This window comes from Mesoplodon densirostris, chromosome 12 (assembly GCF_025265405.1).
Source record: "Mesoplodon densirostris isolate mMesDen1 chromosome 12, mMesDen1 primary haplotype, whole genome shotgun sequence".
Lineage (NCBI taxonomy): Eukaryota > Metazoa > Chordata > Mammalia > Artiodactyla > Ziphiidae > Mesoplodon > Mesoplodon densirostris.
In genome coordinates, this window is record NC_082672.1 from 82,491,327 (window position 1) to 82,519,133 (window position 27,807).

General features: G+C 41.0%; 1 protein-coding gene across 1 annotated transcript in view; it reads left to right on the forward strand.

The window, feature by feature from the left end:
* The window catches only part of CD109 (CD109 molecule), a 129,773-nt gene that overhangs the window by 82,256 nt on the left and 19,710 nt on the right, over window positions 1-27,807 (forward strand). The window contains exons 20-26 of the mRNA XM_060114417.1: window positions 1,613-1,726; window positions 3,133-3,351; window positions 4,091-4,235; window positions 6,684-6,860; window positions 14,577-14,658; window positions 26,832-27,060; window positions 27,617-27,782. Of these exons, the coding sequence (XP_059970400.1) occupies window positions 1,613-1,726; window positions 3,133-3,351; window positions 4,091-4,235; window positions 6,684-6,860; window positions 14,577-14,658; window positions 26,832-27,060; window positions 27,617-27,782 (1,132 nt within the window). The remainder of the gene's footprint in view (window positions 1-1,612; window positions 1,727-3,132; window positions 3,352-4,090; window positions 4,236-6,683; window positions 6,861-14,576; window positions 14,659-26,831; window positions 27,061-27,616; window positions 27,783-27,807) is intronic.

The following is a 27,807-nucleotide window of genomic DNA, read 5'->3' on the forward strand; positions in this document are numbered from 1 at the left end:
CAAACATTTCTTCACACCTCTTTGGTCAAATTACATCTCATGTCGCTTCCTAAACCCGTCACTGACAAGAGGAATGTAATGACCATGACTGGTCTTAGACCAGTAACTTTCACCTCTCTCATACCTGAAGCCAGCTTTTTATCACAGCTATTCTTTTCGTCCCTCTACCATCTATGCAAAATGAAATGCATAGAAAATATAACTGCACACTCAATTTTTTTTTTACATCTTTATTGGAGTATAATTGCTTTACAGTGGTGTGTCAGTTTCTGCTTTATAACAAAGTGAATCAGTTATACATATACATATGTTCCCATATCTCTTCCCTCTTGTGTCTCCCTCCCTCCCACCCTCCCTATCCCACCCCTCTAGGTGGTCACAAAGCACTGAGCTGATCTCCCTGCTGCACACTCAATTTTAAAAAAATCAGTAAGATGCCCTAAGTGAAATAGTGAGGAGAAATAAAGGGAAAGTAATGTATGATAAAATAATATACTTTTCAGTATGTAAGTGACCAGGTCTAGTTGCACTAGAAGGCATAGTAACATGTTTGAATATTTACACCGTGCATAGAATCACCCTATGTGTAACAGCTGCACATCCACTTTGATATACGTGTATTGTTTTCGCAACTCAAAAACCTTGAGTGGTGCTGCCTGAGGTGATGTAAAGTTTTGAAATAGTGAACAAGTTTTGATAAAGTTACAAAACAAAGTGTAGTTTCCTCTTGATTTACAACATAGTTGTATATTGACAGATGTTTTGGGTTTACATATATGTCGGAATTAGTTGTAAGCCCAGGTCATTATAAGCAGGTACTTTATCTACATGAAGGAACCTTCAAGAATCATGAGGGACACGGAACAATTCTTCCTTTTCTGGGACTGTCCTGAGCACGCAGACCTTCACCCACTAAGTGCCAAGAGCACCCTATTGTGACAGTCTGACACTTGCACAAATGTCCAAATAAACCTCTAAGAGGGGACTAACTGCTGCCAGTGAGAAGCTCGGCCGATGCTATCAGAGTTGGGTGACCAATGAGGAAGCACAAGTATGTGTATGTATATATTACAGGGTAGTAGGCAAACCATCATTTAGACTTTTCACATGAGTCTAAAACAAATGCTGTTTCATTTGGCCAGTGGCTTTAGAAGAAGAATGGTAGAATCAACATGGCAGAGTAGAAGAAGAGGGCTTAGCTGTGGCCTCAGACGTGCTGGGATCCAGTTCTGGCTCCTACACTTTGCAGCAGTGTGATCTTGTACCGGTTACAGAGATGTCTGAGCTTCAGCTTTCTTTTCTGTAAAATATGATCATAACACCTGCCTACACAGGTGTAATGACTAAATGAAATAATTTGTGTAAAGTCCCTGGTTCCTAGTAGCCATTTCATAAAATGTAGTGGTTACTGTGTTAAGTAACATAAATCAAATCAATTGTGCCCCCGTTCGTTTGGGGTAGGTTGCTGTTTGCTTTCTGTTGGTAGGCAAGCGGACATTTCTATGTGAAGTTAGTTATAAGCGTCACAGGTTTTGTGAGATTTGCTTTTAATTGCGTAAAGTGTGAAGCACTTGGACTTGAATAAAATCTGTATTCATTGTGTTCTTTTCAGCTCCAATCCTTCCAACCGTTTTTCATTTTTTTGAATCTTCCCTACTCTGTTATCAGAGGTGAAGAATTTGCCTTGGAAGTCACCATATTCAATTATTTAAAAGATGCCACTGAGGTAATACACTAATCATCATTTACGCTTCAGGAAAAAATGAAGAAAACATGGGGGGATGGGGTTATGTAGTCTTTGGGCATCTAAGCATTCTATACATTTCTGGGAGATTGAAAATAGCCATACTTTGCCCACAATTTCTTCTGCTTGTTAAGTTCGAAGGATATTGCTAGCATGTCCAAGCATCCTTGCCTTAATTTCTAGCACGGGTTCTCTGCTTTAGCCATGCAGCTTCATCTCTGTGGCATGTCCTTCTCTTTCCTGCCCCCCCAGCCCCCTGCATTTTTCCCCTGCTCTCCTCCCACATCTAGAATGTGTTGCAGCTTCTCACTGCTGTTCTGTGCCCACTGCAGGTGGCAAGAATTTATTCCTTTCAAGACCCGGTTTGAAACTAAGGTGTCTTTCATGAGGAATCTCACCCATGCTGTTGTGCCTGTTGTCCCTGTGTTTATATTCTGTTTTCAAGGCTTTGTCTTTTGAGTCATGGCCCGGTGTCTCCTTAGCCAAGTCAGTTCCCTGTAAGGCAGGGGGTAGGCCCACTGTTTGTACTGTGCCTGCAGTAGTGTTAACAAAATGATTTTTCCTCCTGGAGTAGGGAGGGATTGTAATTAACCTTATTACCTGCAAATGCCATAATCTCTTTAAGCACGATGTCTAGAGAGTAAACTGTTTCTTATTTTCTCATTTTACTTGTTAATCTTCTCAACATGGTCCAGTGCAAAGAGCAAAAGTCAGGAGGCCCACATTCAATGTCCAGGTCCTCCACTTACCAGCAAATAACTTAATTGCAGTTTACTCATCTGTCAGGTAGGCAATATTTTGAGAAACAGATGAGAAAATAAATGAGAAAACACTTCATAAAATCTAAGACCCAGAGGAATGTGATTCTTGAGGAGCCTGGCAACTTGGACATATTTTATGAAAGCTTACACCCGACATGTGTTTCAGGACTAATGTCTGAGTCATACTTTTCTTGGAATAATTTTAGCAGAGACTTTCAATGAATGTAATCACATTTCATCCTGTTTGCCTCAGGCTTTTCTGATGGGACTAGTGTCCCAGGATGACATAGATGAGTCAGGCTGGTGGCAGTACCATGACATGAAATAACCTTTTTGGGTACATCCTTACCACTCAGCCTTCGAAAAATGAGAGAATTTAATGTTAGTGGGAGTTTAATGTTAGAAACGGGACTGAAGAATGCCGTTTCCCCACATGTCTTGAGTTAGACGGAGAAAGCATAGGAAAGAAACTGGGTTTTTCCTGACACCCTTTCACCCTCTCCTTGGCTGAACGTTTCTGTCTTATTTTTCTCTAGTTTCAGGCCTCATAGATTTATCTGCACTTAGAGCAACATTTTACCGGGGAGCAATTTATTATACAAAACCTCTGATGATTTTTTCTTCCAGGTTAAGGTAATCATTGAGAAAAGTGACGCGTTTGATATTCTAATGGCTTCGAATGAAATAAATGCCACAGGACACCAGCAGACGGTTCTGGTTCCCAGTGAGGATGGGGCAACTGTTGTTTTCCCGGTCAGGCCAACACATCTGGGGGAAATGCCCGTCACAGTCACAGCTGTTTCACCTGCTGCTTCCGATGCTGTCACCCAGAGGATTTTAGTGAAGGTAAATACTTGAAGTCTAAATAAATAGAATGGAAATATATAATTGAAAAGGAAACAGAAGGTGGTTTTTCTCTTGGTTAAATTTGTTTTCAAGACTGAGCAGGTCATCTCCTCCACCCTCCTGGTGATGCCTAATGGTTTTCTCATCTGAACGTAAAAACGTATCACGTATGTCTTTAAAGGTAATTGCCAACGTCTTCTTTAAGTTTATAGTACGACTATAAGGCAGGTTACATTTACAGTCTGTGTGACATTGGGATCCTATTAAATCATGCCAAGTTAATACGTAGATTTTGAATTTTGGAATTCCTCAGTACAGGTAGAAGAGGTTTTGTAGGTTTTTTCAGAGAAGACAGTATGCACCAAAAGACAACTCAGCACAGTAGATAAGCACTTGTGTTCTGGAGTAAGACAGCTCTGGGTTTCATCCCACCTTTGTCAAGGGTGCCTTTGCACAAGGTACTTAACCTCTGTCTTTGGATAATAAAAGGACCTACCTCAGAGGGTTTCTCATCACCTTTTCATCTTCTCCTCTATCATTTCCATTGCCATTCTATGAAATGTTTTGACTAATTTAACTAGAAAGGAAACAGTTGTTCACAGATTTGTAGCAATAATCAAGACACTGTAGGTACTTACCTAACCATATACAGGCCAGATGATTGACTTATTATCTGCATATAGTTCTCTGTAAACAGATGAGTAGGGACCATGTTAATTGTGTTCCTTTTTATCAACAGGCTGAAGGAATAGAAAAATCCTATTCACAATCCATCTTATTAGACTTGACCGACAGCAAGCTACAAACTACCCTGAAAACGTTGAGTTTCTCCTTTCCTCCTCATATAGTGAGCGGTAGTGAGAGAGTTCAGGTCACTGCAATTGGTAAGAACGGATTATATCACCATCGCGACTGGTTTATTTGTATATGATGCTATATATTTTTCATTTATTTGTAGGGATATTTTCTTTTTTTAATTACTTTTTAAAATTGAAGTATAGTTGATTTACATTGTTGCAGGTATACAGCAAAGTGATCCAGTTATACATATATGTATATATATTCTCTTTCAGATTCTTTTCTGAAAAAGACTAGTTTATTACAAAATAGTTTCTAGTGTATTACAAGATATTGAATATAGTTCCCTGTGCTATAAGGAGGTCCTTATTTAGGTGTATTTTCTTATTTAATCCTAACGAGAAGAAGTTGCAAAAAGTGTTTAGTTGGTGCCAACCCCTGATTACAGTAGGAAGGCAGGTAAGATGTGTGTCCTGGACCAGTTCTTTTCAGTCTTCAAGGTGCCTGTGAATCACCTGGGGGGGCTTGTGTGAAGGCAGATTCTGGCTTGGTAGGCCTGGGGTGGGGCCTTGGATTCTGCATTTCTAACAAGCTCCCAGGTGATGCTTCTGGTGTGCAGACCACTCTTTTGAGTAGCCAGACCACACCATCGTATGGTTGTTCTGCCTCTGTGGCTCTCGACCACTGGTGAACATCCCTTCTGCGGAGCTTTGGAAATACACAAATATCTGGGATCCACTCTCGAGCTGTTCAGTCAGAATCTCCTGGGCTGTGGCTAGGGCATGTATGTTTTGAAAAGGTTCCACGAGTGCTTCTGGTAACCAGAGGTTGAGGACCACCGCCTCTAGCAGTTCCCTGTGCAGACACAAGTACCCTTTACAGTTTGAAGCTACCCACTGACTTCGTCACCCTCTCCTAGTTACCTTCTGGTAACCCCAAAGTCCTTTCAACTATTAGAGCTGCCACACAAATGGTTTATTTATGTGGTTGTGCTTTGCAAATAACTGAAAGAAATATTTAGATGAATGACATCTAAATATCGGGTGGGCCAAAAGGTTCGTTAGGGTTTTTCTGTAAGATGTTAACGAAACTTTTTGGCCAACCCAATAGTTTAGATCTTTGAGGTGTCAGGACCTAAGGCACTTTTTCGGAGGTTCTTTTAAATCTCCCCTGCAAGTGTCATGCTTTTTATTATAACCTCAAACAACCAGTTCCTCTAGAGAAGACTTTTTTGGGAGACTTAGATATAATTCTTAAAAAGAATTAAATAAGCTTTCTATTTAGGGGAATACATTCTGCCTAAGAACCTCCCACAGTGGCAGGATGCTGGGAGATGATGTGGTACACATGCACACACACACGCACACACACGGAGGGAAGAAGCCTTGAAGTTGGAGTGTGTACCATCTCTCCTTATGTTGGAATGAGTCTGCTATTGTTATTGAAGTGCTCTGAGGTTTAATTTTAAAGCTTGATTTAAATAATGGTTTTTCAAGTGTTATTTTTATATGGTATTTATATATTAAAAAAAAACCTATTTGGTAGCCCAGATGTGTGAATATTAGCTTGCTTCTGTGGATTTTGAGAGTCTAAGTTTATGTTCACTTTGAATATTAAAAACATAACCTGCAGTAGTAATAAAAATAAAAAACATAACCTGCAGTGGTATTTATTTCTCTGTGTTAATATCTAAAGTTTGAGACATCGTACGCTACCATGGCTGCAGCCTACCCACCTGACGATCTTCCTCTATTTTTTGGATTCATTTTTTTTGGAGCAGATTTTTCCTAGGTATTTGGACTTGGAATGGTGTAAGTTTCTAAAATAAACCACACTGATGAATATTCTTCTCTATACAGTTCAACCGTCATGAGGTCAGAATTAGAACTCAGCCTTTACATTTCTAAATTCTTACTTATTTTCTTGAGTGATGGTGTTAGACTGTGGTTAGAGGAAGGTGGGTAAGCGTGTGTTTTGTTTAACTTTATATTACTAACTTTGAAGCACATTTTTAATCCTTTTGATCCTGAGATTTATCGAAATGCTTATGCTTGTTAGTTCTACTTTGTTGTTGATAAATAGAGCACATTGAAAAATACCACAACCCTGCCCTGAAAAACATCATTTCTCAAGCATTTGTAGTGTATTAGTAAGGAAATCAAAATAAAGTTCTATTTATGTGAAGAATATTAATAATAAAACATTTCTTTCCCATGTAAGAATGATGGTTTCCTAATGCAATTCCTGACATTTTTGTTCAGAAATTTTATTTTAAACTTGCTTTTTGCTTATATGTACTGTATCTTTGAGCTAAGAGTCTCCTAATTTGTCGTAATCTACAAGTTCGGTACCACGGTATTGTCATTTATCTGACCAGTCTTCCTACAAGCTTGATGTAAAGTTTCTATGAATACTATGTTCCCTCAGTGGAACAGTAATATTGCTTCAGTATCAGATGCTTTCTGCCCTCAATGTCACCAGGAGGTACAGTTGCTGAGGATTTGCTGAATGTAATGAATATCTTGTGCTTTCAGGAGATATTCTTGGTTCTTCTATCAGTGGCTTAGCCTCACTGATTCGAATGCCTTATGGCTGTGGCGAACAGAACATGATAAATTTTGCTCCAAATATTTATGTTTTGGATTACCTGACTAAAAAGAAACAACTGACTGAGAATTTAAAAGAAAAAGCCCTTTCATTTATGAGGCAAGGTAAGCATTTTAGAAACATACTTTTCTTTGTAAAAATACATTTATTCTTTTCTTTTTTCTTTTTCGGTCAGAGTTGACTCTAGACCGTATTTCAAAATAGACAGATTTTGTCTTTGCTCTGTGCTTGTGGCACTAGATGGTGTGGAATGTGCTAGAAGTGTGAGCAGTGGGACGCTGCCGCCACTCGTCCTCAGCTCAGGGCTCACTGATGGCTGCTAAGATGTTTGTTAAGGATTTTGTTCCTGGAGGGGTTTGTATTTTCATAAGGGATTGGAAATTTAAAGCCACTTAAAGATCTGAAGGAATGAGTATTCATTCCACATTTCTAGAGCATCTCTTAGGGCCAGGGTCAGTTCCAGTGCTGAGGAAGCAGCAAGTCAGGCCTTTCCTCCCAGGGAAGTCCCTGTTCAGTGGAGAAAGTCCACTGGTAAACACACGAGGCTTCCTGTGGTGGGGACCTTCTCAGCACATTTAACATTTCAAGTAGTTGGGGGGTTAGGAGAGAAGGGTGTGTATGGGGGCCCCTGCTGGCCACTCGGGAAACGCCACACCGGTGAGGACTCTGCCCTGGCTCCTGGAGAGCCTGATACTGTTTGCAGACACCAGGCTCTGTGTCTACAAGTTGCTAATAACAACAGATAACGTCGGTTGATGCTTACTGTGTGGCAGGCAATGTTCCAAGCACCTTACATAATATCTCACTTACGGGTCACAATCAGTATGGTTATCATATTTTAAGTATGTAAATACAGGAGCTTCTTTTTCCAAGTTTGGTTATAATTAAGTTTAAGCAGTGGTACCAGGGGCTCTGTTTGGTACAGTGTGTGCCACGCTAAAATCAGGTGAGATCTTTGCACATTGCCATATATTTAAAAAGATGAGTAAAAAATATTTTCACAGTTTAATTCAGCACCTTTTTAAGACAAGATTCTGACTTGTATTTGAAACTTAGTTTGGCTAGTTTCAGGTAGGGAGTATGTAGGACCTAGACTGGTGCTTTATAACTTGATACACATTCTTTGGGATATTTTAATAAAATAAAGTAAAATATTTTAGAAAACGCCATTGATTGCATATTTTATATGCTTTATGAACTATCATGCTGGCTTATCAAATATCAATGCTTTAAAGAGACAGAATACATTTTATAGTTTGAACCATTTAAGGAACAATAATTCATGCCTTAAAAATAATTTGAGTTTCTGTCCTAGACACTTTGCTCTGGGTTAGTAGATGCCCTAAAAAATGAACAGTCCAAATCCTCAGTATCTGTTTTCTTTAAAAGGAGCGCTGGTCCCCAGGCCCATCCTGGCGAGGTAGGTGCCAGAATGCAATTTCAAAGCAGCCCTGCACTGCTTGGGAGCCGTCATCACATTTGCTGGTTGTTCGAAGGCACAGAGCAGCCAGAGGGCAGGAAAAGCTTTGTGGGCAGAATGAAGAGCACTGCAGCCGTGAGGTGGGCGATTCCCACCAGGGGAGCGGCAGAGCCGTGGTTACAGCGCCGGCGGTGGAGACCAGGAAGCCTGGGCTCTGAACGCTGCCTCCCGCTCTGGGCTGGTTTCCCCAGCCTCGTCTTTCCACCTATAAGACATGGGTAAATAAGTAGCCACTTCTTAGGGCTGTTTTGAAGACTACATGAGGTGTTTTAACACAGAGTAAATGCCCAGTAACTGTCAGCTATAATATGGTTAGTGGCATCTAACTAGGGAGACAGGGTCTAAAGTCAGCAAGTAAATTCTGTCCGTTCTACCTCTAAAAACAAGTGGGAAATTTCCCCGCTCTCTCCACCCCAGGCTGACTGATCTACTCTGACTTGCCATTGCTGACCTGGCTACTCCAGCAGCTTCCTAAATAGACCCTTTGCCAATATACTCCTTCAATACAGGCTCTGCATATTTTATAGTAAAAGGGATCTTTTGATAATGTCAAAATCACATCACTTCCTTAAATTCTCCAGTGGGTTCCTCGCCTCGGCCTGCAAAGCCCTGAGTGAATGCCAGGCCCCATCTTTCACCTCACCTGAAGCCGCCCCCTCAGGGCTCTGTCAGCCTGCGTCTGGCATGCTCTCAGCTCCATGGCGCTGAGGGCCTTTCCACCTGTCCTGCCTTCTGGATGCTCTTCTCCCAGATCTTCCCAGGGCTGGTTCCTTCTCATCATCCAGGTGGTGTTTTCCTCAAAGTGGCCTTCCCCGACCTTTTAGCAGCTCTCACTTAAATTATTCCATTGTGTATTCTTCATCACACTTAACATTATTTAAAATGTTCTTGATTTTCTGTTATCTGACTGTCTCCTGCCCTAGAAGGTAAGTGCCCTGACAGAGGGGACTGTGTTGAATCCCTTCTCCATGGGATCACCATATGGGCCCCTCAGCAAGTGCAGAATGGGTGAATGCATTCGTATCAATATTAACTTCTCTGGGCTTTAGGTTGATCGTCCTAATGTGGAGATTGGGTCTAGAAGATCTCTCCGGTGTTTCCACGATGCATGGTTGTTTCTAAACACCAAAGTTTCTCCTTGGCTCTGGCACGTTTTCATGAGCTAGGAAATGTGACCTGAGGTTTCAGCGTGTTACCTTTTGAGCTGGTGAAATGGCTGATGGGAATCAGTCCAGTGAGCTCCTCAAAATGTATCTTTTCACATTGCAGAACTAAATTATATTTCAAAGTAGTGGACAAAAACTTCTCAGTGTAATGATTTTCATTATGAAATCAGTGTCTCATTTCAGAGACTCTTGTTTTTTCTTTTGCTATCACATTTTCCAAAGTTTTTTTTTTTCAAATATACTGCAATTGTTTTTATTTTTTAAGGAATTAAAGTGGCTTTGGCGCAAGTCGTGATTTATATTACTTAAATGTCAGTTATGAACAGCGCATGGTTTTCCTTAAATCATGCTTGGCCCAGGAGCCCAGTAACCTAACTTATTGTTTTTCTGGTCAAAACAATAGCTACATCATTGAATGAAGTGTCTTTCACTGTCAAAAAGAAAAATCGAACCGTAACATGGAAACTGTTTTTGATAAGGACTAGAAATCCCAGACCTGTTAATTGGGGATTTAAACCACTTGTTTTTCTCAAATATTTAGATTGCAATGCATGTGGCTCAGTTTTTCAAGTAAGACTCAGACCAAACTTAGTTGAAAACACATTCTATTTTCTCTATTGGAATAAAAACAGGAAAAAAGTAGTTTCCAGAATTCTGATGCTGCATTTGGCCATCAAAAGAATGGCTAGAGGCAATAGTGAACATGCTAAAAAAGAAAACGTTGGTGAAGTTCTCACTTTCCATTTCATGTCAGAGAGAGTAAGGAAGTTGATGACAAATACTCTTCTTTTAGTACAGAGAATATTTGTATCAGCTTTTAACCAGAGAAAGTGATTGATACAGCCACAAGCAGCCAATTTTACTTCATTTATTTGTATGCAATTTTGACACTTGTGGTAAACTAAGTCAAATTATGTTTAGAATGTTAGTTTTCTATGCGTTTCTATGAGTGGTACTTGCCTCTTTATTATGATAAATTGTAAATATTTTCCATTCATGGCTATTTGAAAGAAAATTCACGACCCACTAAGTATGTATCTTGTCTGACTCTTTATAAACAACATTTCATGAATCATTATATGAAATTTTTGAAGTGTCTGTTAATTCTGATGATGCTGTTACTTTGTAACTCAGGAGCTATTCATAAGACTATGAACTTGAAGGCCATACTCTATAATTTCCTCATAAACTTTTGGAAAAAAACATCTTTTTGCCCATCTCATCTATCATGATGAAGTCTCCAATTTAGGTGATTACCCTGGAACACTGAATTATTGTACTAACAGTAAACCTTATAGCTGAGCTAGCTGTCTGCTTCTCTTTTTTTTCTTTTTGCTGTACACGGGCCTCTCACTGTTGTGGCCTCTCCCGTTGTGGAGCACAGGCTCCGGACGCGCAGGCTCAGCGGCCATGGCTCACGGGCCCAGCCGCTCCGCGGCATGTGGGATCTTCCCAGACCGGGGCACAAACCCGTGTCCCCTGCATTGGCAGGCGGACCCCCAACCACTGCGCCACCAGGGAAGCCCTGTCTGCTTCTCTTATGGAATTGGATGACTTGGAGGACAAGCAGCCGAGGGTTCTCTAATGATGCAGGTCTGGCTTAAGACAAGGAAGGACGCCTCACAGGAGACCTACTTGGTTTAGGTTCCCTTCTGTTTTGCCCAGGGAACAGAGCTGGAGGTTTGGATTTTCAGTTTCATCTAAACCAGCTCAGGAAATGTACTCCATACCTGGAGACTGTCTGCAAGTCCTCCTCCTCCTCTGGGCTCGCCGCTCCTGGTGGAAGAACTGTGCTAATTGTTGATATTAATGGCAACTCTTGGAGGGCAGCCAGCTGAGGGGTAATTTCCATAAACACTGATCTCATCTCCATGATCTCATCTCTCTCAAGGTTTTACAATAACTCATACTTGGAACTGCTATTGTTGATGTGATTCAGGGCCTTGGAGGCACTAGGTCCTCACCTAAGGTTGGTCCATCTTCCCACAGAAGCACCTCCTCTAGTGATGGAGGGACCTGGAGCTTCCCTTCCCCTCCTCCTATACCAGATGGAGTTCACAGGTGAACTCTGCTACCTGGTAGATTTACTCCTGAACTGGAAATTGAGGGAGAATGTCTTGGCCTCTTTTGCTCACTTCCTTTGTGAACATTAGAAAATTACTCTGCTTCTCTGTGATCCTTGACCAGCCCTGACAAAGGAAGAGATGATATGTTGCGTTTTTTTCATGGTTAACTAAAACATGTTAGAGTGAACTAAGGTCGTGTTAATGGTGCCTGTCATTTAATTTTTTCCATTCTTGTTTGTTTTACTTTTTGAATATGTAAAACATTAACATGCTTCCAAAAGTCAAACTTATTCTAAAAGGTGTATGCAAAGGGGTATCGTTCCCTCTCAGATCCCTTCTCCCTACCCTCTGGGGTAACTGCATTACTTTCTTGTTTAGATTCTCTCTCTCTCTCTTTCTTTTTCTCTGTTAGCAGAAATTAACGTATGTTTTTAAATTTTCTCTTTTTCTTACACAAAAGGTAGTACACTATGTGTGCTATTTTAGACTTTGCCTTTTTCACTTAACAGTATATTCAGGAAATGGCTCTTCATCAGCTCAGAGAGAGTCCTCATTCTTTGCCACAGCTGCATAGTACTCCGTTGTACACGTGTACCACAGTTGATTCCACCTGTCTCCAATTTGGTGGCATTTAGGTAGTTTCCAATGTTTTTGCAATTACAAATAATGCTGCAATCAATAGTCTTCTGCATATATATATTTTTGTGTTGTTGGAGGGATATCTTCAGATATATCCTTAGAAGTAGGATTACTGGGTCAAAAGGTATAGACATTCTACTGCACAGGAGTTGTACCATTTGGAATTCCCTCTAGCAATGGATGAGTACTGGTTTCCTTACAGTGTCCCCAACAGGATGAATGGTCAAGTTTTTGAATCTTTGCTAAAGTGACGGGTAAGAAATGGTATCTCAATATGTAGTTTTACTTTGCATTTCACCTATTATGAAGTTGAACATTTCTTCCTATCTTAAGGTCTGTCTTTCTCTCTTTGTTTTTTGTGAAATGTCTGTACTTGTCTTTTGTCCATTTTTTCTCTATAGGAGTTTTTATCTTTTCCTCTAAATTAAAAAAATTCTTTATATCATCTATATGTGAAGATATATAGTATTAATATATAAAAACATATACATAGACTTGTATAGTATTAATGTTAGGAAGATTAGCCATTTATCCATCTTATATGTTGCAAATGTTTTCCTTTAATTTGTCATCTGTTTTTCAACTTTGTTTATAGTGTTTTGCCATGGAAAAGTTTGAAACAATTTTTTTGTAGTCAGTTATTTTTTCTTAAAAATTTCTTAAAAATTTTTCTTAAAAATTCTTAAAAATTTGGTGGTTAGAAAGTCTTTTTCTACACCTATGTTACGGAGCGATATCTGTTGTTTACTGAGAGAATGTAAAAGGTACTGTGTGAAGGACTTTTCATATATTAATCATTGAAAGAGCTCTATGAATTAGTAGGAAGCAGCAGCTTTGGAGACAGATTGACCTTGGCTAGTGCCTTACTTCAATACCTATGAGCTGTGTGACCTTGCACATGATATATTCTAAGTTCAGGTCTCTTCATCTCTAAAAAGCGGATAATAATAGCCTCTACATCATAGAGTTGTGGAGTTACCTGAGGTAATACCTGAAAATGGCTTTGAGCAGTTCCTGACACCTAGTCACAGTTTGATAAAAGTTGGCTGGTTAGTTACCATGCTGTAATATTTCAGTTTTAAACATAAAGAGTATAACCTAACGCTCCCTTCTTCAAATTAAGAAAATTCTCTCATCACTTAAATGCTGTTTACACCTCTTTTACCATAGGTCTTAAAGATCACTGTGAAACAGTGTCTTGTTTTTTATGCATTTTGTCTTACTGTAGCTTAAATCAGATACTCAGATCTGGCTGGGGTTTCTTGTGGAAAGGCTCAATGAGAAAAGTTTGGGACCTGGCAAGAGCAAATTAACGAATTTTAAATGACTAATGCTCATATTTTGTTAGTCAAATATGAATAATTAATTATAGTTATTGATGCTTCTAAAATGTGGTATTCATAAAGTAAAATTTTTTTGTTACTAGAGTTTATTGGGGATTGAATTCAACATTTCACCAGTGTTTATGGTTGCTAGGCACTACATGGCCGTGCTGCTGGGTTCATTCTGTGTGCCCTCCCCTCCTATAGTAGAATCCTGTAGTTTTCAGGAAGAATTCTTGGTTATCAGAGAATCACTGATAAAGCCTTGAGTTGGAAATGTTTTTGACTCCTGCTTAGGCTTACTTTTTAATGATAAATTATGGCTAATATCATTTTTAGCGAGTTGGTTTGTTGGGCTTGTCTGGTGACTCTTTCAGTGTTTGGCCTCTGATTTCGTCACTGGACTTTGAGACCTGCATGCATTGCTTTGCAAATATGAAACATCTGCCTCTATTTTCAACCATTTATTTGCAAATATGAAACATCTGCTTTTATTAAAGCAGATCTATGAGCCATAAGCCCTCCCCAATTTAGTTCTATACTGAGACTTCATTACCACCACCATGTTCTTTTTATTTAGTGAGAACTTAGAGTTGACGTTTGAGCAGACCGGTCAGTTTGGGGGTTTACCTCAGTTGGTCATGACCAAAAACTTCTAGAGCCACTGTCTTAGATTATTTAGCAATTTTCTCCCTTCTGCTGGTGGTCTAAGAATAGAAAGTATTTTTACTTCTCGTTTTAGCTTTAAATTTTAATTATGATACTGTAGCTATTATTTTTCTTAGGTAGCAAACAATTTTAGATGACTAAGCATTGAAACCATTGTAGTTAACACTACAGAGTTAAATACTCTGCTTTTTAATTTACTTGCTTTTGAATGGATAGAATTGTTGTCTGTGTGACGGTATTCTTCTGACTTTATTTCAATTTGGGGCTATCGTAGTTCTTATTTTATGCATTCTACTTGAAAAGTCCTGATGTTCTTAATCTCCCACAGCACATGATATAGAAAATATTCATCGTTAGTTGATTTCATGTCTTCTTTCCCATTCTCTGCCCATGTTTCCTCAATATGAAGTCATAATTAGAAACTTCCATTCATTGCAACTTGATTACATTGATTATCTGTCTATTTTGGTGTCTTCAGGTTACCAGAGAGAACTTCTCTATCAGAGGGAAGATGGCTCTTTCAGTGCTTTTGGGAATGATGACCCTTCTGGGAGCACTTGGTAAGTGTTTTTGCTAATGGAACAAATCCATGTCACTGAATGGGCTCTCACTAGGTCACGATGGCCATGAAATTGACAGATGTGTCTCTGTATCAGATTGGAGGCTGCTTTTTCCATAGCCTGGCTTTAAAAGATTCTCCTTTTTAAATATGGTTTTAAAACACTAGTACATCAGATGTTTTTATTTAGAAAAGATAAGTCATAAATCCTCCTCTTTTTTGGTGGGAAAAGCAGCAATAAATTATGATGATGGTGCAGCTGGTAAGAAAAATTGGTTAGAAATACGGAGTATTGTGACATAGGTCTTTTTTTTTTTTTTTGCGGTACGCGGGCCTCTCACTGTTGTGGCCTCTCCCGTTGTGGAGTGAAGGTTCAGTGGCCATGGCTCACGGGCCTAGCCGCTCCGTGGCATGTGGGATCTTCCAGGACCGGGGCACGAACCCGTGTTCCCTGCATCGGCAGGCGGACTCTCAACCACTGCGCCACCAGGGAAGCACGACATAGGTCTTTTTTTTTTTTTTTTTTTTTGAATACACACATTTTTTTAAAAATTTTATTTATTTATTTTTGCGGTGTTGGGTCTTCATTTCTGTGCGTGGGCTTTCTCCAGTTGTGGCAAGCGGGGGCCACTCTTCATCGCGATGCGCGGGCCTCTCACTATCGCGGCCTCTCTTGTTGTGGAGCACAGGCTCTAGATGCGCAGGCTCAGTAGTTGTGGCTCACGGGCCCAGTTGCTCCGCGGCATGTGGGATCCTCCCAGACCAGGGCTCGAACCCGTGTCCCCTGCATTAGCAGGCGGACTCTCAACCACTGCGCCACCAGGGAAGCCCGACATAGGTCTTTTTTTAATCGGACACAGTCAACACTAATTTTGTATTAATACAGTCAATGTAGTTTTTTTTTTTTTTTTTTGAAGTGTTGGGTCTTCGTTTCCGTGCGAGGGCTTTCTCCAGTTGTGGCAAGCGGGGGCCACTCTTCATCGCGGTGCACGGGCCTCTCACTATCGCGGCCTCTCTTGTTGCGGAGCACAGGCTCCAGACGCGCAGGCTCAGTAGTTGTGGCTCACGGGCCTAGTTGCTCCGTGGCATATGGGATCCTCCCAGACCAGGGCTCAAACCCATGTCCCCTGCATTGGCAGGCAGATTCTCAACCACTGCGCCACCAGGGAAGCCCCAATGTAGTTTCTTTAAGGTTATTTTTTGTGCATAAACAGTGATGAGGTTAAGTAATGAACCTCCAGAGTTTTCTCCAGAATGAAATCTCCATATGGCTGATTTTGGATGATTACTCTCTCCTTGTACTATCTTCAAGTTCATTTTTCACTCAGAAAAAGATTGGCTAATTGTATCAGTAGAGTTAGATAAGGTGTGCCGTGGTAACAACCCTCTAAATCTCAGTGGTTTATTAATGAAGGTTGTGCTCATGCTGCATTTCCACTGTGGCTCAGCAGGGGGCTCTGCAGTCTTTGTTTCAGCCACCAACCCACCCTGAGCCTCTAGGCTTGCTGCAGCCTGGGGACAGAAGGCTGGAGTATCCAGCAGTGGCAGTTAGAAGCTTCAGACCAGTATAAGATTTCTTATCACTTTACCATGACCGGAGCTGGCCCCATGGCCATGCCTAACTTCAAGGGGGCAAGGAAGTGAATTCTTCTGCATACCCAAAGTGAAAGAGAACTGCATCATATTGAATATTAGTAATGTCTGCCACACTAAATCTTTTATAGGATGAAACAGATCTGCTTCACATTTTCTTTTGGCACGAGTCAGGATGTAGATCCATAAATAGAACGGTTTCAGTGTTTTATTGCTTGATGTTCTTTTCACCTCAGTATTTAGTGTTCTGTAGCAGACATTGACATACTTTTTCTTTAAAGGGTCAGATAGTAAATATGCTAGGCATTGCAGGCCCACAGAGCCTCTGTTGCATATTTTTCCTTTTTCCCTCCACCCTCGCTTTCTTTCTTTCTTTTTTTTAAAAAAATAAATGTATTTATTTACTTTTGGCTGCATTGGGTCTTCGTTGCTGCACGCAGGCTTTCTCTAGTTGTGGCGAGCTGGGGCTACTCTTCGTTGCAGTGCACAGGCTTCTCAGTGCGGTGGCTTCTCTTGTTGTGGAGCACGGGCTCTAGGCGTGCGGGCTTCAGTAGTTGTGGCACACGGGCTCAGTAGTTGTGGCTCACGGGCTTAGTTGCTCTACGGCATGTGGGATCTTCCTGGGCCAGGGATCGAACCCATGTCCCTTGCATTGGCAAGCAGATTCTTAACCACTGCACCACCAGGGAAGTCTCCACCCTCACTATCTTTCTCCGTTTAAAAACTGTTCTTAGGTGGAGGTTGGGGACTGTGCAGTGGGGAGAGGCACATATAAATAGACTGTGGGCTGTGTTTGGCACAGACAGATTTGGCCTACAGGCTGTAATTTGCTGATTCCTGTCCTATAGGAGAGAAAATATCCATTTCTTCTACTCAAAAGCACAACAGTTTGATTGTGAACTAAACATACTTCATCCACTGCTTTAGGGTTGAGCTAAGTGTGTGATGAGATCTTCCTTGGGAAATACCCGGAACAGTCCAAAGATGAATAACCTTGGACAGTTTATTTAACTCTGAGTTTCGAATTCTCAACCTTTAAAATCAAGAGGCGGGATTAGATGATTTCCAAGTTCTTTACCAACTCTGCTCTTTTGTGAGTTGACCTGGAATTTCCCAGCCACACGCAAGGGGAAACCGTGCCCACTGGCCCAGCTGAGTTGTTCACTTTGTTGTCTCTTTATCGTCTTTCTTCCTTTTGTTTTTCTTCAGTGATTGGCCCTTTGGTGAATCTTCTTTTTTTTTTTTAAATTATTTATTTATTTATTTATTTTTAAATTTTTTAAAATTAGTTTCTGCTTTATAACAAAGTGAATCAGTCATACATATACATCCGTTCCCACATCCCTTCCCTCATGCATCTCCCTCCCTCCCACCCTCCCCATCCCACCCCTCCAGGCGGTCACAAAGCACCGAGCTGATCTCCCTGTGCTCTGCGGCTGCTTCCCACTATCTATCTACCTCACGTTTGGTAGTGTATACATGTCCATGCCTCTCTTTCGCTTTGTCACAGCTTACCCTTCCCCCTCCCCATATCCTCAAGTCCATTCTCAAGTAGGTCTGTGTCTTTATTCCCGTTTTACCCCTAGGTTATTCATGACATTTCTTTTTAAATTCCATATATATGTGTTAGCATACGGTATTTGTCTTTCTCTTTCTGACTTACTTCACTCTGTATGACAGACTCTAGGTCTATCCACCTCATTACAAATAGCTCAGTTTCATTTCTTTTTATGGCTGAGTAATATTCCATTGTATATATGTGCCACATCTTCTTTATCCATTCTTCCGATGATGGACATTTAGGTTGTTTCCAGGTCCGGGCTATTGTGAATAGAGCTGCAATGAACATTGTGGTACATGTCTCTTTTTGAATTATGGTTTTCTCAGGGTATATGCCTAGTAGTGGGATTGCTGGGTCATATGGTAGTTCTATTTGTAGTTTTTTAAGGAACCTCCATACTGTTCTCCATAGTGGCTGTACCAATTCACATTCCCACCAGCAGTGCAAGAGTGGTCCCTTTTCTCCACACCCTCTCCAGCATTTATTGTTTCTAGATTTCTTGATGATGGCCATTCTGACTGGTGTGAGATGATATCTCATTGTAGTTTTGATTTGCATTTCTCTAATGATTAATGATGTTGAGCATTCTTTCATGTGTTTGTTGGCAGTCTGTATATCTTCTTTGGAGAAATGCCTATTTAAGTCTTCTGCCCATTTTTGGATTGGGTTGTGTGTTTTTTGGCTATTGAGCTGCATGAGCTGTTTATAAATTTTGGAGATTAATCCTTTGTCAGTTGCTTCATTTGCAAATATTTTCTCCCATTCTGAGGGTTGTCTTTTGGTCTTGTTTATGGTTTCCTTTGCTGTGCAAATGCTTTGAAGTTTCATTAGGTCCTATTTGTTTACCTTTGTTTTTATTTCCATTTCTCTAGGAGGTGGGTCCAAAAGGATCTTGCTGTGATTTATGTCATAGAGTGTTCTGCCTATGTTTTCCTCTAAGACTTTGATAGTTTCTGGCCTTACATTTAGGTCTTTAATCCATTTGGAGCTTATTTTTGTGTATGGTGTTAGGGAATGATCTAATCTCATACTTTTACATGTCCCTGTCCAGTTTTCCCAGCACCACTTATTGAAGAGGCTGTCCTTTCTCCACTGTACATTCCTGCCTCCTTTATCAAAGATAAGTTGACCATATGTGCGTGGGTTTATCTCTGGGCTTTCTATCCTGTTCCACTGATCTATCTTTCTGTTTTTGTGCCAGTACCACACTGTCTTGATTACTGTAGCTTTGTAGTATAGTCTGAAGTCAGGGAGCCTGATTCCTCCAGCTCCGTTTTTTCTTCTCAAGATTGCTTTGGCTATTCGGGGTCTTTTGTTTTTCCAAACAAATTTTGAAATTTTTTGTTCTAGTTCTGTGAAAAATGCCAGTGGTAGTTTTTTTTTTTTTTTTTTAATTTTACAAATTTAATCAGTTATACATATACATATGTTCCCATATCCCCTCCCTTTTGCGTCTCCCTCCCACCCTCCCTATCCCACCCCTCCAGGCGGTCACAAAGCACCGAGCTGATCTCCCTGTGCTATGCGGCTGCTTCCCACTAGCTCTCTACCTTACATTTGGTAGTGTATATATGTCCATGCCGCTCTTTCACTTTGTCACAGCTTACCCTTCCCCCTCCCCATATCCTCAAGTCCATGCTCTAGTAGGTCTGTGTCTTTATTCCTGTTTTACCCCTATGTACTTGATGACATTTTTTTCTTAAATTCCATATATATGTGTCAGCATACAGTATTTGTCTTTCTCTTTCTGACTTACTTCACTCTGTATGACAGACTCTAGGTCCATCCACCTCATTACAAATAGCTCAATTTCATTTCTTTTTATGGCTGAGTAATATTCCATTGTATATATGTGCCACATCTTCTTTATCCATTCATCCGATGATGGACACTTAGGTTGTTTCCATCTCCGGGCTATTGTAAATAGGGCTGCTATGAACATTTTGGTACATGTCTTTTTTTGAATTATGGTTTTCTCAGGGTATATGCCCAGTAGTGGGATTGCTGGGTCATATGGTAGTTCTATTTGTAGTTTTTTAAGGAACCTCCATACTGTTCTCCATAGTGGCTGTACCAATTCACATTCCCACCAGCAGTGCAAGAGTGTTCCCTTTTTTCCACACCCTCTCCAGCATTTATTGTTTCTAGACTTTTTGATGATGGCCATTCTGACTGGTGTGAGATGATATCTCATTGTAGTTTTGATTTGCATTTCTCTAATGAGTAAAGATGTTGAGCATCCTTTCATGTGTTTGTTGGCTGTCTGTATATCTTCTGTGGAGAAATGTCTATTTAGGTCTTCTGCCCATTTTTGGATTGGGTTGTTTGTTTTTTTGCTATTGAGCTGCATGAGCTGCTTATAAATTTTGGAGATTAATCCTTTGTCAGTTGCTTCATTTGCAAATATTTTCTCCCATTCTGAGGGTTGTCTTTTGGTCTTGTTTATGGTTTCCTTTGCTGTGCAAAAGCTTTGAAGTTTCATTAGGTCCCATGTGTTTATTTTTGTCTTTATTTCCATTTCTCTAGGAGATGGGTCAAAAAGGATCTTGCTGTGATTTATGTCATAGAGTGTTCTGCCTATGTTTTCCTCTAGGAGTTTGATAGTGTCTGGCCTTACATTTAGGTCTTTAATCCATTTTGAGCTAATTTTTGTGTATGGTGTTAGGGAGTGATCTAATCTCATACTTTTACATGTCCCTGTCCAGTTTTCCCAGCACCACTTATTGAAGAGACTGTCCTTTCTCCACTGTACATTCCTGCCTCCTTTATCAAAGATAAGGTGACCATATGTCCGTGGGTTTATCTCTGGGCTTTCTATCCTGTTCCATTGATCTATCTTTCTGTTTTTGTGCCAGTACCATACTGTCTTGATTACTGTAGCTTTGTAGTATAGTCTGAAGTCAGGGAGCCTGATTCCTCCAGCTCCGTTTTTCGTTCTCAAGATTGCTTTGGCTATTCGGGGTCTTTTGTGTTTCCATACAAATTGTGAAATTTTTTGTTCTAGTTCTGTGAAAAATGCCATTGGTAGTTTGATAGGTATTGCATTGAATCTGTAGATTGCTTTGGGTAGTAGAGTCATTTTCACAATGTTGATTCTTCCAATCCAAGAACATGGTACATCTCTCCATCTATTTGTATCATCTTTAATTTCTTTCATCAGTGTCTTATAATTTTCTGCATACAGGTCTTTTGTCTCCTTAGGTAGGTTTATTCCTAGATATTTTATTCTTTTTGTTGCAATGGTAAATGGGAGTGTTTTCTTGATTTCATTTTCAGATTTTTCATCATTAGTGTACAGGAATGCCAGAGATTTCTGTGCATTAATTTTGTATCCTGCAACTTTACCAAATTCATTGATTAGCTCTAGTAGTTTTCTGGTAGCATTTTTAGGATTCTCTATATATAGTATCATGTCATCTGCAAACAGTGACAGCTTTACTTCTTCTTTTCCAATGTGGATTCCTTTTATTTCCTTTTCTTCTCTGATTGCTGTGGCTAGAACTTCCAAAACTAGGTTGAATAAGAGTGGTGAGAGTGGGCAGCCTTGTCTTGTTCCTGATCTTAGTGGAAATGGTTTCAGTTTTTCACCATTGAGGACAATGTTGGCTGTGGGTTTGTCATATATGGCCTTTATTATGTTGAGGAAAGTTCCCTCTATGCCTACTTTCTGCAGGGTTTTTATCATAAATGGGTGTTGAATTTTGTCGAAAGCTTTCTCTGCATCTATTGAGATGATCATATGGTTTTTCTCCTTCAACTTGTTAATATGGTGTATCACATTGATTGATTTGCATATATTGAAGAATCCTTGCATTCCTGGAATAAACCCCACTTGATCATGGTGTATGATCCTTTTAATGTGCTGTTGGATTCTGTTTGCTAGTATTTTGTTGAGGATTTTTGCATCTATGTTCATCAGTGATATTGGCCTGTAGTTTTCTTTCTTTGTGACATCTGGTTTTGGTATGAAGGTGATGGTGGCCTCGTAGAATGAGTTTGGGAGTGTTCCTTCCTCTGATATTGTTTGGAAGAGTTTGAGAAGGATGGGTGTTAGCTCTTCTCTAAATGTTTGATAGAATTCGCCTGTGAAGCCATCTGGTCCTGGGCTTTTGTTTGATGGAAGATTTTTAATCACAGTTTCAATTTCAGTGCTTGTGATTGGTCTATTCATATTTTCTATTTCTTCCTGAGTCAGTCTTGGCAGGTTGTGCATTTCTAAGAATTGGTCCATTTCTTCCAGGTTGTCCATTTTATTGGCATAGAGTTGCTTATAGTAATCTCTCATGATCTTTTGTATTTCTGCAGTGTCAGTTGTTACTTCTCCTTTTTCATTTCTAATTCTATTGATTTGAGTCTTCTCCCTTCTTTTCTTGATGAGTCTGGCTAATGGTTTGTCAATTTTGTTTATCTTCTCAAAGAACCAGCTTTTAGTTTGGTTGATCTTTGCTATCGTTTCCTTCATTTCTTTTTCATTTATTTCTGATCTGATCTTTATGATTTCTTTCCTTCTGCTAGCTTTGGGGGTTTTTTGTTCTTCTTTCTCTAATTGCTTTAGGTGCAGGGTCAGGTTGTTTACTCGAGATGTTTCCTGTTTCTTAAGGTGGGATTGTATTGCTATAAACTTCCCCCTTAGAACTGCTTTTGTTGCGTCCCATAGGTTTTGGGTCGTCGTGTCTCCATTGTCATTTGTTTCTAGGTATTTTTTAATTTCCTCTTTGATTTCTTCAGTGATCACTTCATTATTGAGTAGTGTATTGTTTAGCCTCCATGTGTTTGTAGTTTTTACAGATCTTTTCCTGTAATTGATGTCTAGTCTCATAGCATTGTGGTCGGAAAAGATACTTTGTACAATTTCAATTTTCTTAAATTTACCAAGGCTTGATTTGTGACCCAAGATATGATCTATCCTGGAGAATGTTCCATGAGCACTTGAGAAAAATGTGTATTCTGTTGTTTTTGGATGGAATGTCCTATAAATATCAACTAAGTCCATCTTGTTTAATGTATCATTTAAAGCTTGTGTTTCCTTATTTATTTTCATTTTGGATGACCTGTCCATTGGTGAAAGTGGGGTGTTAAAGTCTCCTACTATGAGTGTGTTACTGTTGATTTCCCCTTTTATGGCTGTTAGTATTTGCCTTATGTATTGAGGTGCTCCTATGTTGGGTGCATAAATATTTACAGTTGTTATATCTTCTTTTTGGATCGATCCCTTTATTGTTATGTAGTGTCCTTCTTTGTCCCTTCTAATAGTCTTTATTTTAAAGTCTATTCTGTCTGATATAAGAATTGCTACTCCAGCTTTCTTTTGATTTCCATTTGCATGGAATATCTTTTTCCATCCCCTTACTTTCAATCTGTATGTGTCTCTAGGTCTGAAGTGGGTCTCTTGTAGACAGCATATATATGGGTCTTGTTTTTGTATCCATTCAGCCACTCTGTGTCTTTTGGTGGGAGCATTTAGTCCATTTACATTTAAGGTAATTATTGATATGTATGTTCCTATTCCCATTTCCTTAATTGCTTTGGGTTCGTTATTGTAGGTATATTCCTTCTGCTGTGATTCTTGCCTAGAGAAGTTCCTTTAGCATTTGTTGTAAAGCTGGTTTGGTGGTGCTGAACTCTCTCAGCCTTTGCTTATCTGTAAAGATTTTAATTTCTCCATCAAATCTGAATGAGATCCTTGCTGGGTAGAGTAATCTTGGTTGCAGGTTTCTCTCCTTCATCACTTTAATTATGTCCTGCCACTCCCTTCTGGCTTGTAGAGTTTCTGCTGAGAGATCAGCTGTTAACCTGATGGGGATTCCCTTGTGTGTTATTTGTTGTTTTTCCCTTGCTGCTTTTAATATGATTTCTTTGTGTTTAATTTTTGACAGTTTGATTAATATGTGTCTTGGCGTATTTCTCCTTGGATTTATTCTGTATGGGACTCTCTGTGCCTCCTGGACTTGATTAACTATTTCCTTTCCCATATTAGGGAAGTTTTCAACTATAATCTCTTCAAATATTTTCTCAGTCCCTTTCTTTTTCTCTTCTTCTTCTGGAACCCCTATAATTCGAATATTGGTGCGTTTAATGTTGTCCCAGAGGTCTCTGAGACTGTCCTCTGTTCTTTTCATTCTTTTTTCTTTATTTTGCTCTGCAGCAGTTATTTCCACTATTTTATCTTCCACCTCACTTATCCGGTCTTCTGCCTCAGTTATTCTGCTATTGATCCCATCTAGAGTATTTTTCATTTCATTTATTGTGTTTTTAATCGATGCTTGATTCATGTTTAGTTCTTCTAGGTCCTTGTTAACTGTTTCTTGCATTTTGTCTATTCTATTTCCAAGATTTTGGATCTTGGAAATAGAATCTTGGATCAGCTTTACTATCATTATTCTGAATTCTTTTTCAGGTAGACTGCCTATTACCTCTTCATTTGTTAGGTCTGGTGGGTTTTTATCTTGCTCCTTCACCTGCTGTGTGTTTTTCTGCCTTCTCATTTTGCTTATGTTACTGTGTTTGAGGTCTCCTTTTTGCAGGCTGCAGATTCGTAGTTCCCGTTGTTTTTGGTGTCTGTCCCCCGTGGCTAAGGTTGTTTCAGTAGGTTGTGTAGGCTTCCTGGTTGGGGGGACTAATGCCTGTGTTCTGGTGGTTGAGGCTCGATCTTGTCTTTCTGGTGGACAGGTCCACGTCTGGTCGTGTGTTTTGGGGTGCCTGTGGCCTTATTCTGTTTTTAGGTAGCCTCTCTGCTAATGGGTGGGGTTGTGTTCCTGCCTTGCTAGTTGCTTGGCATAGGGTGACCAGCACTGTAGCTTGCTGGTCGTTGACTGAAGCTGGGTGCTGGTGTTGAGATGGAGATCTCTGGGAGATTTTCGCTGCTTGATATTATGTGGAGCTGGGAGGTCTCTTGTGGACCCGTGTCCTGAAGTTGGCTCTCCCACTTCAGAGGCACAGCACTGACTCCTGGCTGCAGCACCAAGAGCCTTTCATCCACCCGGCTCAGAATAAGAGGGAGAAAAAGTAGAAAGAAAGAATTAGTAGAAGAAAGAAAGAGAGAGGGAAAGAAAGGAAGAAGGGAAGAAAGGAAGGAAGGAAGAAAGAAAGGAGGGAAGGAGGGAGGAAGGATGGAAAGAAAGAAAGAAAGAAAGGAGGGAGGGTGGGAGGAATGAAAGCCAAAGGAAGAGTGAATGGAAGAAGGGAGGGAAGGAGGGAGGAAGGAAGGAAAGAAAGAAAGACAGGAGGGAGGGAGGGAGGAAGGAAAGAAAAAGAAAGTGGAAAGAAGAAGGGTGGGAGGGAGGGAGGGAGGAAAGAAAAGGAAGGAAAGGAGGAGTGGAGGGAAGGAGGGAGGAAGGGAAGGTAGGAAAAAAAGAAAGAGCAGGTAAAGTAAAATAGAATAAAGTATGAAATATAGTAGCATTATTAAAATTAAAAAGTAATTATTGAAAAAAAACCGGACAGATAGAACCCTGGGACATATGGTGGAAGCAAAGCTATACAGAGAGAATCTTACACAGAAGATTACACATACACATTCACAAAAAGAGAGCAGGGGGAAAAATCAAAAATCTTGCTCTCCAAGTCCACCTCCTCAATTTGGGATAATTCGTTGTAAAAAGAGGAAAAGGGCGAGAAGTCTGAAATCTTGCTCTCTAAGTCCACCTCCTTAATTTGCGATAATTCGTTGTAAAAAGAGGAAAAGGGGGGGAAAGTCTCAAATCTTGTCCTCAAAGTCCACTTCCTCAATTTGGGATGATTCACTGTCCATTCATGCACTCCACAGACGCAGGGCACATCAAATGGGCCGTGGAGCTTTAATCCGCTGCCTCCGAGGCTGCACAGAGAGATTTCCCTGTCTCTGCTCTCACAGCTCCCGGGTCTCAGCCTTGGACCTGGCCCCGCCTCTGCGCGTAGGTCGCTGGAGGGCGTCCGTTCTTCGCTCAGACAGGACGGGTTTAAAGGAGCCGCTGATTCGGGGGCTCTGGCTCACTCAGGCAGAGGGGAAGGAGGGGCGTGCAGTGTGGGGCGGGCCTGCGGCGGCAGAGGCCGGCGTGACGTTGCAGCAGCCCGTGGCGCTCCGTGCGCTTTCCCGGGAAAGCCGTCCCCGGGTCCAGGGACCCCGGCAGTGGCGGGGTGCACAGGCCCCCCGGAAGGCGGGGCGGACAGTGACCCGCGCTCACACACAGGCCCCGCGGCGGCGGCGGCAGCAGCAGCCCCAGCGTCCCTCGCCCGTCTCCGAGGTCCGCGCCTGTCTCCGGCGCTTCCCCAAGCAGCCCTCTTAATGCCCTCTCCTCGCGCACCAGGAAACAAAAGGGAAAAAAGTCTCTTGCCTCTTCGGCAGCTCCAGACCCTTTCCCTGGACTCCCTCCGGGCTAGCCGTGGTGCACCAACCCCTTCAGGCTCTCTTCCTGCCGCCAGCCCCAGTCCTCTCCCTGCGCTCCGACTGAAACCCGATACCCGAGCCTCAGCTCCCAGCCCCGCCCGCCCCGGCGGCCGAGCAGACAAGCCTCTCGGGCTGTTGAGTGCCGGTCGGCACCGTCCCTCTGTGCGGGAATCTTCCCGCTTTGCCCTCCGCACCCCTGTTGCTGTGCTCTCCTCCGCTACTCCGAAGCTTTCCCCCTCCGCCACCCGCAGTCTCCGCCCGCGAAGGGGCTCCTAGTGTGTGGAAACCTTTCCTCCTTCACGGCTCCCTCCCACTGGTGCAGGTCCCGTCTCTATCCTTTTGTCTCTGTTTATTCTTTTTTCTTTTGCCCTACCCAGGTATGTGGGGAGTTTCTTGCCTTTTGGGGGGTCTGAGGTCTTCTGTCAGCATTCAGTAGGTGTTCTGTAGGAGTTGTTCCACGTGTAGATGAATTTCTGATGTATCTGTGGGGAGGAAGGCGATCTCTGCGTCTTACTCTTCCGCCATCTTCCTCCCTGAGCCTTGGTGAATCTTCTGATGCGGGAAAAGGGTTGTTATTGTTGGTGTTTTCTTGCTCAGTAATTTGGAGGACTGTATAAAGTGTATTTTATGTAATTTTCCCCCCCTTTTCACCAAGGTTGTCAGCTTTTGTTTTAAGATGTTTCCTTGAAGCTGATCCTTACATAGATATTGATGAGAATGTGTTACACAGAGCATATACTTGGCTCAAAGGACATCAAAAATCCAATGGTGAATTTTGGGAGCCAGGAAGAGTGATCCACAGCGAGCTTCAAGGTGGCAATAAAAGTCCAGTAACCCTTACGGCTTATATTGTGACTTCTCTCCTGGGATATAAAAAGTATCAGGTATTTAATCTTTAATAAATAATGGGTGGAAAATCACAAGAAAGGTAGGTCTTGATGGGTCAAATACATGTCTGGAAACTTAAAGGATTTTGCAATATTCCATCACATTTGAAGTCTCGAATTTGAGTAGTCTTTTGCTTTGCATTTGTGGCCACATTCCAAAAGCTGAGAATATATAGTTTCCCCTCAATTTAGAGCTTCAACACCTGAGGTCATATAAGAGAGGTATCTTTCTCAGGCTATATTGTATGCCCTCATCTTAGTTCGTGATAGACAATGGGAGAAACATTAGCAAAAGCTCCACTTCTTATTTTTTTATTCCCTCTATGGAATGGTGCCTATTTGCTTGTAGAACCTGAAAAGCAATGTTATTTTTAAAATACATGGCAGATCATTAAATGTCAGTGATCAGGGGTGATTTCCATTGCCTAGGACAAAGTCAGGTGCTTAATAGACACTGAAATTGTTTTTGAATGAATGTTTGAAAATACTTTTTATTTAAATATGTTGGTGACAGGTTATTTTGAATAGTAAAATATACATTTTTTCTTTCCAGCCTAATAGTGATGTGCAGGAGTCTATCAACTTTTTGGAGTCTGAATTCGATAGAGGAATTTCAGACAATTACACCCTGGCTCTTGTAACTTATGCGCTGTCATCTGTGAGAAGCCCTAAAGCCAAGGACGCTTTGAATATGCTGACTTGGAGAGCAGAACAAGACGGTAATGTGTGCAACCCGTTCTGCAT